Genomic DNA, 11,947 nt, shown 5'->3' on the forward strand with positions numbered 1-11,947 from the left:
AAATTAGAGTAGAAGAGACGATAAAAGAACAGTGTCGATTTATAAATGTTTCAAAAAAATAAAATAAAAATGTTTGTAAATCTTAAACAACATTTATAAAATACAAATGTTCAATTATTTAAGAAAATAATCAGGAATTTAATAATGTTCATGAATTTGAAAATATTGAATTGTTTTACAAATGTTCTTGAACTTTGAAAACATTCCTAAATTAAAAAATGTCAGAAAATTTAAAGCATGTTTAGAAACTTTTAAAATGTATTCACGAATTAAAATTGGTTATAAAGATAAGGAAAATAAAAATTAAGTACTAAAAAATAAGAAAAATATCAAAACCAAACTCAGTGAAACAAACAGGGAAAAACATGTAGAAAAGAAACTGATTGAAAGCTTGCCAAAACCATGGACGAAACAGTGTGCTATGGTCCAGCCCATGTTGATGGGTGCCCGTGGGCTGGCCCTAAACACACGGAATAGGAAATTGGGAGAAGAATACCTGGAGAGATGGTGAAACTATTTAGCAGGCAGGTCGACGGGCGCGACTATGTCTCGCTGCAAGCAAGACAAAGTCAGCTCTCGCTGAAGGCACGGCAACACAAAGTCAGCTCTGGCTGCAATCAAGCGTTTCAAAAATGTTGAATGTCTATAGAAAACATGTTGACCATGTATTAAAAAATGATGATTTTTTTGATCAGTTATATGAAAATATCAATCAAGCATTTTAAAAAAATGAAAAATATTTTGAAAATGTTAATCAAGCATTTGAAATTTTTTAAATGTGCAGAAAAATGCCGACCATGCATTAAAAAAGTTAATCTTGCATTTGAAAAATGTTGATAAAACATTTGAAAAATGTTAAATATTCATATAGAGAATGTTGACACTGTATTCGAATAATGTTAATATTGTATTTGAAAAATGTTAATCAAGCATTTGAAAATTTTCAAAGTGTATAGGAAAAATCTTGACCATGTACATAAAAAATGCTAAACTTTAATTTGAAAGATGTTAATCAAACATTTTAAAAAATTTAAAAATGTGTATAGAAAAAATGTCGACTATGAATTAAAACATGTTAAATTTGTATTGGAAGAATATTAAACATGTATTAAAAAAATGTTGTTGACATATACAAAAAATGTAGAATGAAAACCAAAAGAAACAAAGAAAACCAAAATATGAAACCCGAATAGGAAGCAAAATAAACCAAAAAAAAGGAGAAGAGAAAAGAAACATCCCGGAAGAAAGAAGAAAAAAAAACCAGTGAAACCCGGGCTCATTTCGCCTCCACTACATCCCGCCCTACTACTTGAATAGAATCCCAACGCTAGCCCGGTGGCTAGCACTGTTGAAATCTATCTAGGAAACCACGGTTAGAATCCCCACACAAGGCCCCTTTTTCACTTTTTTCCTTTTGAAGTGTGCGCGAGTGAGCCGGCCCGTTACTGTTGAATGGGCCATGTGACTCCCCTATGGGCTTCCTGCTCATGTGTGCGTAGTGTGGCTAAGACTCCTACGAAGAAGTAATAAAAGCAGATAACCTACGTACCCACGCTCGCCAAACCTACCTTTCGCTAAGGGTTTAACCTAGTGAATCCAATCTCCGTAGAGTTCATTGTGTTTTATGAATGGGATTCGATCTACTGCCCTGGTTCTACTCAAAGGGGGCGGGGACAGGAGGGACCTTAGCTTCACTTGGGAGGATTTGGCAACGTTAAAGGAGGAGTCATCTTCATCGACAGGTGTATGGACTCAATGATGTAGTGATTGGAAAGGCAGAGGTAAAGCAATTCGAGGCGGAAGCCCGGTGGCTTGGAATCATACGTCTTCATCCTTCATCTACTTCATACGTCGTCCACCGTACACTCGAACATTTCATCGTCAATTATCGATTGTAATTCTGAAACTGGCGCTTCGGTGTTTATTTCCTTGTGGCAAATCTAGCATCTCCTCTAATAGCAAGGAGCGCGCGAGATTGCTGCTGCCTCAACGACATCCAAGGTCAGTCGAGGACGCAACCGAGTATAGGACCTAAGTCTAGGCTAAATGTGATTTGGTTTTAAAGAATGACACATGGTAACCCGTTCGTCGCATACTATAAGACGTCTTTGCAAACTAATATAACTTGCAAAAACTTCTTACATTATAGGGCGGAGTAGCGTTTTTTAGTACTTTCAATAAAAAATAGATTTCTAACTTCATAGTATTATTTATGTTGTACCTATTGCAACGCACGATCATGTTTTGCTAGTATACATAGATAATTGATCCCCACTACCTATAATTCTCTCAACATGTAGTCTTCCACCTCACCAAGTGTGCCGCGTAAACATCCACTAACATTATTATTCAGCCAAATACAAACCACGTGCATACTCTTTGTTCACACACAATGAAAGTATGAGATGTGTCTACATTAAAAAAAGTAGCTTTTGATTTAGATCGGTTTCTTTATACATAATTCATCTGAAAATAATCTTTAAATAATGATTGTACAAATGTTTTAATTATTTAATATACGGGTAAGGTTTCACACAAAAAAAGACAGGATATATAATGTAAACCGTTTAGATACAAATCGGTCGAAACCGCAGTACATGTATGACAATTAAGTAGTGCAACTAATATATGTGATGGGTACATACGATTGATTGTTTATTTGTTTTTCCCTTGCGATAATGCCCTGATCATGCATGTTGGGGGCCAATAATTAGTTAGATAATCGATGAGAGATTCAGACTTCAGAGCTCGTCATGGACACCAGAATGCTTTGGGTTGGCTGAGGTCTTGACGGGGTAGGACGCCTCCATGGCGATGCCGCAGAGCCCCTCCTTGTCTTCCACATCGCGCTTCATGCGGATGTACCCTTTCTCGCCCCACTCCGGCCCCCACGAGTTCTTCACGATCCAGTACTTGGTGCCGTCCACGGTGGCGCCGTACCCCACCGCCGTCACGCCATGGTCCAGCTCCGTCCCGCACTTGCCCGCGAACACCCCCTCCGAGTAGAACTGGAAGTGCGACCCGCTAGCCTCGATGGCCACGGCCACCGGCTGCGCGGCCACCGCCTTCTTCAGCGCCGCTTCGTCGTTGGCTGGCACGTCCTCGTACCCGTCGATGGTGACCACGGCGGACGGCTTCTTGTTGCAGGAGGAGGCCTGCCGGGCCTTGTAGGGGTACGCGTCCTCTGCGGCCACCCCGCCGTGCTTGGCGATGTACTGGAAGGCGTAGTCCATGAGGCCGCCGTTGCAGCCGGCGTTGGACTTCGTGTCGCAGTCCACGAGCTGCTGCTCGGACAGAGACGTGAGGTTCTTGGTGCGGATCGCGTTGATGCCCTCTACGGCCGCGATCGTCGAGAAAGCCCAGCAGCTGCCGCACTGCCCCTGGTCCTTGACGGCGGTCACCGCGCCCTTCTGCCGCCAGTCCACCGAAGGCGGCACGTCCCGAGCGCTCCCGTGCATGAAGCCGCCGCCACCCTCCTTACGGCTGAACATGCGGTGGTGAGAGACGCGGGAGGAGGCGTAGGCGCGGCGGAACTCGTCGGCGGTCATGTCGCCGAAGCGGTTGAGACGGAGCTTGTAGGGGGCGTCGCCGCGGTTGAACTCGTGGATGAGGCGGACGTTCTCCCTGAAGACGTTGAAGCGGCGGGCCTTGTCGGCGAGGTCGCGCGCCACCGTGTGCTGCTCCCGCCAGCGCTCGTACAGCGCCCACAGGGAGTCCTCCGACGCCAGGTCGTGCTCGCCGAAGTCCATGGCGCTCGCTGGCGCTGGCGCAGCGGCCAGCAGCATGAACAGCGCGGCCGCGGCCATGGTGGCCGCAAGCACGATCGCCCTCGCCATTGAGGATTGGAACCTGGCAACGCTAGCTAGGTGGTCTGGACTCGTGTATGCTAGCTATCTTATGTTGTGAGATGGCTGGGTGTGGTGTGGTGGTGGTAGCCATGGCGATGAGCTGGTTCTTATATAGTGGTGGCGAGCAGAGCAGGAGTGGTCACACTGGCAAGATGGATATGTTACATGCAAGAATCAATTTCAGGTGCACGTTGCTTGCCGGCAACAACTTACTGCCTACTGTACTGCTCATTCTCATTGGTTGCCACGTACGTAGTACATCAAAATGGTGGTTAATTCATTCATGCTCCATTACTAGTACTACTAATACGCATCATACTAGTTGTGGATGCCGTGAATTCTGAATTCTCACGCAGTCTTCTTGGTTAGGTTGTGGGATTAATGTGGCGCGTGCGCTCGATCGTACGTACGTACGTACGCAGCGAGTGAGAGTGGGACGACGAGACGACGGACAGATGAAGAAGTAGCGGGGCGTTTACGCCACGGCCATGTACGTACAAGTTAACACTGCACGCGCAAATACATCTATCTAACTGAGGATGCATTGTGCGTTTGTGTCTCCCTTGTTTCTAGGAATCAGCTTCCCGTCGCATCATCACTCATATCTCGCCGGAAAGATATGAATTGCGGCAACAGGGAGAGGGAAGACCACAATCAGCAACGTGGAGTCGTGGACAGGCATGCAGTCTTGCTTCTTTGTTAATATAACTGAACATTAGTTGTGCAAGTATCTTTTTTGCAATTACTATGAGACAGTAAGGGGGCACGCAAGCGTGTTGTGCCTCGGCCCGAGTGATTTTGATTAGTCGATGGCGATCCATCAATAGATCGACCAGCTAGGTTTCCATTACTTTTTCAACACGTGTCGTGTGTCATCGAACCGTCTGTACAGTCCAGTGGCAAGCTTTACGCATGAATCGCGCATTGATTCTAAGTCGCCCGGGATAGATGTCGCAAGCAACTGGATTTCTCAGAAACAGTGGAGCAGTCTCTGTTCTGGTACATGACTTGTGAAGGGAAAAGGAGAGCAGCCAAAAACGAGCAGTACGTACGTACGTAGGTACGTGCATTAGGAAAAACAAGCTTTACGCATGAGAGTCACATCGACTGAGACCTGAATTTAATTCCGGGCACCTACATCTCAGACGTCGTTGTGTTGTGCTGCATCTATTTTCTGAATTGTTTGTAAATATGGGGAAGGAGAGGACAAACAAACGGATGGAGGGAACAACAGATGGGTGCATGCGTGGCTTCGCACGGTGTTAAGTTGTCAAGCAATGGAAAACTTGCAAGCATGCACAAACTATCTATCTATCTAACTCAGGGAATTAACCAAGCACTTGCACATGAATGGTTGGCAAGTGCAGCTTGGAGAACAACAACACTGAAGTACTCCTTCCATCCAAAAATACTTGTCATTAAAATGAATAAAAGGGAATGTATCTAGATGTATTTTAGCTATATATATATATATCTCTTTTTGTCTATTTTTATGACAAGTATTTTCGGACGGAGGGAGTACGACACAACCGATTGGTTAGTTGCTTCATGCGAAAGGAAACCAACATTTTTTGGCCGTAAGGTAGCGCTACGTGTCGCCTCTGTTACCAAGATCCTCCACCCACCGATCATTGCAGTGGCTGCCGTAGCTAGACAAGTTAAGCGGACTCTGGCCCAAGAAAAGATCCAGCGCAACAACACCGCAAAGAAGCACACGACGTCAGCATGTGTGATACCAACAAGGGCGCAGTCCGCGCTCGTGCCTACTAAAGTTGCATCTCCGGCTGGCTGTGTTCGTACACTGTATATCATCATGTGACGATTAGGCCGATCCTAGACGGAGTATGTGTCGTCAAGGTGTTTCGATACGTGAAGCGACATAGCACGCTGGCGGAAACATGCGCGCATATGTGTGTGTGTGACTTCATCTCACAGACAGCGCCGTACGCGCACCCTCGGATATGTGACCACGCGCTGCATCGCCAGCCGTTTCGTGCATCGCTTGGGTCGGCCACTTCCGAATCCCATCCCAGAGCAGAGCAATTCTAAGGACGCGTTGCATTCCCATGAACCAGGCCCATGGACGAAAATTTGGCCAGTTTGGTGGCAATGTGTTTATTGTTTGGTTTCCGTACGTAGGATGATCCTTAAAGCGCGCATATGTGTGTGTGACTTCATGTCACAGACTACGCCGTACGCGCACACTCGGACATGTGACCACACACGGCATCACCAAACGTTTCGTCCGTCTCTTGGGTTGCCTGCCCCACCTCCGAATCCCATCTCACAGAGATTCGGAGGACGCCTTGCATTCCCATGAACCAGGCCCATGGACGGAAATTTGGCATGTTTGGTGGCAATGTGTTTATTGTTTGGCTTGTATAGGACGATTCTTAAAACACCTCCAAGCGAGACCCGATAGAAACGGTCAAATCGACAGTTTTCTCTCAGCCAGGCTCGGCCAATGTAGGGGAGGGGAACGCGGGGCCGAGCTCATGCGAGCAGGGAGATGGCACGGGTCGCACGCGTTCCCGAAAAAGCGGCGGAAGAAATTGGCTCACCTCTCGCTGAATCGGTCACCCGATATGGCCACCTTCGACTCACCACCCAAACCCCGTCACTATCCCCCCTCCCCCCCCTTCGAGAGCTCTCCGTCCCGCGTGGATTCGTCACCGACAAGCATGTAGCAGCACGTCTTCTCCAGCCAGCGGTAGACGGCGGCGTCGATTTGTCTTCCTCCTCTTCTCCGACATGTTCCGCGCCTCCGCCCGGCTTCACAAATGGTCGTAAGTTCGATCACTCCCTCCTTCCTGGTCATTCTAGCTTAGATATATGAGAATGAATTGCAAAAAACATCGACACTTCAGGCTAGGTTTGGAGGAACCACACATATACGAAATTGTGCCGAAAAGCACTAATTTTTTCATAATTTTTTGCAAAAAACACTGGTTGCTCGTTTGGGCCGTTTTAAGTGCGTTTATGACAGGGGGCGCATTCGTCGACGTGGCAGCACTGTTCACACGGCAACGCCGTCAGACGGCGTTACACGCCACTGGCGCACCGGTTCGAGCCGGGCCGCTTAGTCTTCGAGTCGTTCCCCGCCCGGTCCGCTCCTCTCCCTCTCTTTTCCTCCCCCGCACTCTCTCCTCTCAGTCATCGCGACGGCTGGCGGCGCAGGCGGCGACTGCGGCGGGTCTGCCGGCGTTGGAGACGATGGTCCATGGTGGGAGATATATGCGGGAGCTCAAACCCTAGCTGGCCGTCGGATACGAGCAGCCCCAGCCACAGCCCCAGTACTGTCTCGAATTTGCGACGGCAAGATCTTGGGCCAGGGAAGTGAAGGAGAATCCGACGGAGAGCCACCGGATTGCCTCGTCATTCGGCGGCATCTAGTGAGTTTCCTCTTCCCTCTTCCCTCTTCCCTCTTCCCTTTTCCTGTAGATCGATTCTAGGGTTAGGGTTATGTTTTTTGGCACTGTTAATTGGTGCTCTCTTAATTGTGATTTAGTTGTGGTTGATTTGTAGTTAACAGAGTAGCTAGTTGATGATGTAGTCAGCAGAGTAGTTAGCAGGGTACTGTACTTGGAGAGATCAGTTTGCATTGGTTTGACAGTGAAGTTGACTGGTTTTCAGAACTTGACAGTGGTTTTCAGAAGGTGTTTGTTGTTTTCAGAGTGTACTGTACTGTATTGTAGCAATCATAATGTTGATTACTCTGTTTTAGTGCTCTGTTTTAGGAATTATGCATTTTTTACAATACATTGGTGCTCTGTTTTAGTGCTCTGTTAATTAAGCTATTTTAATTATTTGTGTGTAGTTTGAACGATGATGTTTGGGAAGTTAGAATGCACTTCCATGACAGAGACAACTTGGAGAGATCAGTTTGCATTTCAGACATAACATATTATAATTTGGTTGCCCTAATAGAGACAGAGGGATATGGGCTTAATGATTTCATGTATTTTGTGAGGGATCCTGGTGTGGGGATTACAGGAATGGATGAAATTTGTGATGATGATAAGGTGGATGAAATGCTTGACCATATTGCTAACAATGATCAGAATGTAGTGAACTTGATAGTGGTTAGGGGCACTGATCCAAGACCTGCAGATTTGAACTCAGGCTATCTGGTTGAGGAGCAGGTTCCCTTTGAGCCATATAGGAGAGAACCCTGTGTATGTAGTAAATCCTTCTGGTGTTCTCTTAAGATCACCACCAAAAAGTATAATACAGAGTCCGCCAGAGCCATTGCAGTTCTACACTACACAGCAGAGCACAAACCATGATCTGGATACAAATGCTGCCATGGACCAATGCAATGCAGCAGAGCAGGATGAACTGGAGACATTAATGGAGTTGAAGAGGAGAACAAAGATTGCCAAATTTAGGAAACATAAGATTGCAGCTGAGCATGTAAATAAGGTTAAGCAGAAGCTACCAATTCTTCTAACTGAAGATGATTCAGATCTGGATGCAGATGAGGACTATCTTCAGAGGCTTAATGAGATGAGGAAGCAAAGAGAGGATCCACACATTCATTTTGATGGAGACACTGATGTGGATGAAGTGTATGAGGAAGATGAGGAAGGGCAACATGTGGAGGTGGAGCAAGAGGAGCAGGTGCACCAAGAGGAGCAGGTGGAGCAAGAGGAGCAGGTGCACCAAGAGGAGCAGGTGGAGCAAGATGAGCAGGTGGAGCAGCAAGAGGTGCCTACAAAGAAGAAGAAAGCTAGAAAAGGGCCAACAGAGAGGTCACATTCTAGCTTGGAACAGAGATTTGAGGATGTTTGGGCACCATCATCAGATGAGGAGCCAGATCTTGGTGTTTTGAAGCAGGAATATGATGATGGAGCTGAGGAAGTACAATTTGTTCTGCCCAATGGAAGGAAGAGCAGATCAGTGAGATCTTTGCCAAGGATCTGGTACAGTGAGGAGAGAGAGAACCCAGAGGAGCAGTTTTGCAGAAAACTTTGTTTCCTCAATGTGTATCAGTTTAGGAGAGCAATTCAGACATTGCACATAACTCAGAATAGGAATTATGAGTTCCACAGAAACTGCAATGACAACATCATAGTTGTGTGCACAAATGCAAAATGCCCTTTCTTTATTGCAGCTTCTGTTGTTGCAAATGAGACTACTTTTTGCATAAGGAAGGCAAATTTTGTGCACACATGCCCAGAAGTAGGAGAGAACACCAAGGTCACTGCAAAATGGGTTGCACACCAGTGTGAGGCAATGATGAGAGTTGATATTGGCACACCAGTCACCACGATAATGCAGACACTGAAGAAGAAATATGGAATAGAGATGTCCACCCATATGGCCTACAGGGCTAGGAAGCAAGCATTGAAGGTTGTCCAAGGAGATCAGAGAGGACAATACACTAGAATAAGAGATTATTTGCAGGCTGTATTGGATACAAACCCAGGCTCTAGATGTATTGTTACTACTAGGCATGTACCAGAGCACCCAAGCAAAAACCCTAGGTTTCATGGCCTCTTTTTCTGTCTAAGTGCTTGCAAAGAAGGGTTTTTGAATGGATGCAGGCCATTCATAGGTACATTTCATTTACTAAGTTGTGAATTGTTTATGTGCTCACATTACATACACTATATTCTCACAATTGTCAGCTTTGCAAGGGTAGATGGTTGTTTTATCAAGCTGTCAACAGGTCAACAAATCCTTGCTGCAACAGGAAGGGATGGGAACAATAATATCTACCCTATAACATTTGGAGTTGTTGACAAAGAGGACAAAGACAGCTGGACCTGGTTCTTAACACAGCAAAAGATGTACTTGGTGGAGAAAGTGGGAAGTTTGGTTATTATACCATCATCTCTGATAGGCAGAAGGTAAACTTCTCTTCTCATACAATATTGCACTAGGTTTCATGGTTTCATATGCATATTGCTATAGCTTCATTGTTTCATTGTTTATAGGACCAATGCTTAGCTTTATTTCCCATTGTTTCAAACAGGGGCTTTTAAATGCAATAAACCATGTTTTCCCCAATTGTCCACAAAGATTCTGCCTTAGACATATCTATCAGAATTTCCAAACTGCTGGTTTTAGAGGTGATGAATTAAAGAAACACATGGATGTAGCTAGCTACTCTTATACTGAGAATGAACACCTTGATGCAATGAATGCTTTGAAAAGAGAGTGTAAGGCTGCTTGGACATGGCTTCACAAAATACCTGTTCATACTTGGGCTAGGCATGCTATGGATTTTAATTGCAAAACTGACCTGGTAGTGAACAACATCAGTGAGGTGTTTAATAAAATGATATTAGATGTCAGAGGCAAGCCATTAGTGACCATGATAGAAGGAATTAGGACAAAATTGATGGTCAAATTTAACAAGAATAGAACAAAGACAGAGACAGCAAATTGGGAGATTTGCCCTACCTATGCTGAAATGTTAGAGGAGACAAAGTACAACTCAAGGTGGTGCCAGACTTTGATGGCTGGTCCTAACATTTACCAAGTGACCAGTGGAGAAAACACCTACTCAGTGAACTTGCTGGACAGAACATGTGGATGTAGGAAATGGGATATGACTTCTATGCCTTGCCATCATGCAGTTTCTGCAATAGTGAAAGCTAAGTTGCAGTCAGAGGACTTTGTGGCTGATTTCTTCAAAAAGGAAATGTATAAAAAGCATTTGCACATATCATATTTCCTGTGCCTTTGTCTTTGTTGGCTTGTGATGGCTTTGTGTTGGCTGTGAACTAGATTATGCCTTTGTTGGCTTTCAGAACCTATGATGCCATTGGTGGCTTTCAACTAGATTATGCCTTTGTTGGCTTTCAGAACATATGATGCCTATGTTGGCTTTGAACCATTGTTGGTTGTGAGAACTTGGATGTTTATCTTAAATGTTGGCTTGGATGGATGTGAGAACCTGACAATGTTGGCTGTCTTGGATGTTTATGTTATATGTTGCCTTTGGATAGACTAGATGTTGAGTTTGTTGGCTGTGATGCTAGTGATTCTGGTGATGATGATGCTTACTATGATTCTAGGGTCACTCGGCGTCAAAAAACCCACCAAAGTGAGTCTAGGGTCACTCGGCGTCGAAAAACCCACCAAAGTGAGTCTAGGGTCACTCGGCGTTGAAAAATCCACCAAAGTGAGTCAAGGGTCTATCGGCGTCGAAAAACCCACCAAAGTGAGTCTAGGGTCACTCGGCGTCGAAAAACCCACCAAAGTGATTCTAGGGTCACTCGGCGTCGAAAAACCCACCAAAGTGAGTCTAGGGTCTATCGGCGTCGAAAAACCCACCAAAGTGAGTCTAGGGTCTATTGGCGTCGAAAAACCCACCAAAGTGAGTCTAGGGTCACTCGGCATCGAGAAACCCACCAAAGTGAGTCTAGGGTCACTCGGCGTGGAAAAACCAACCAAAGTGAGTCTAGGGTCTATCGGCGTCGAAAAACCCACCAAAGTGAGTCTAGGGTCACTCGGCGTCGAGAAACCCACCAAAGTGAGTCTAGGGTCTATCAGCGTCGAAAAACCCACCAAAGTGAGTCTAGGGTCACTCGGCGTCGAGAAACCCACCAAAGTGAGTCTAGGGTCTATCGGCGTCGAAAAACCCACCAAAGTGAGTCTAGGGTCTATCGGCGTCGAAAAACCAACCAAAGTGAGTCTAGGGTCTATCGGCGTCGAGAAACCCACCAAAGTGAGTCTAGGGTCTCTTGTCATCGACAAAACCAACCAAGTGAGTCTAGGGTCACTCGGCGTCGACAAAACTAGCAAGTGAGTCTAGGGTCTCTCGGCATTAACAAAACCGACCAACAGCATCAGATTCAGCAAAACCGGAAGATTCATACATAATCATAACTAATAAGTACCATATTACACGATAGTGCTTAATGCTAAATAGGTACATTACATAACCATAATTCAGATATTACTAGATCATTCATCTAATAGTAGTCATTACATAACCATAATTATAGTACTCATCATCCCATAACCATGCTGGTGGTACTAATAAGCAGCATATTACATTATACTGCTCATTCATCTAAGATGGCCTTGATCCCATTTAGCTTCAGCTTGGTCTGCTCCACAACCTTCTCAAGCTCATCAATGTGGGC

General features: G+C 45.4%; 2 protein-coding genes across 2 annotated transcripts; one reads left to right on the top strand and one right to left on the bottom strand.

The window, feature by feature from the left end:
- Positions 1 to 2,528: 2,528 nt before the first annotated feature.
- LOC109739398 (thiol protease SEN102) lies at positions 2,529 to 3,933 on the bottom strand. Its single transcript, XM_020298486.4, has one exon. The coding sequence runs from the start codon at positions 3,834 to 3,836 to the stop codon at positions 2,742 to 2,744; it is 1,095 nt and encodes a 364-aa protein (XP_020154075.1). The 5' UTR covers positions 3,837 to 3,933; the 3' UTR covers positions 2,529 to 2,741.
- Positions 3,934 to 3,937: 4 nt separating this feature from the next.
- Positions 3,938 to 10,670, top strand: LOC141043025 (uncharacterized). Its single transcript, XM_073511942.1, has 6 exons — positions 3,938 to 4,032; positions 7,666 to 7,990; positions 8,082 to 9,301; positions 9,479 to 9,700; positions 9,921 to 10,499; positions 10,607 to 10,670. Exons 1-6 carry the CDS (start codon positions 3,938 to 3,940, stop codon positions 10,668 to 10,670), a joined length of 2,505 nt encoding a protein of 834 aa, XP_073368043.1.
- The last annotated feature ends 1,277 nt before the right edge of the window (positions 10,671 to 11,947 follow it).

This window comes from Aegilops tauschii, chromosome 3, assembly GCF_002575655.3.
Source record: "Aegilops tauschii subsp. strangulata cultivar AL8/78 chromosome 3, Aet v6.0, whole genome shotgun sequence".
Classification (NCBI taxonomy): Eukaryota; Viridiplantae; Streptophyta; class Magnoliopsida; order Poales; family Poaceae; genus Aegilops; species Aegilops tauschii.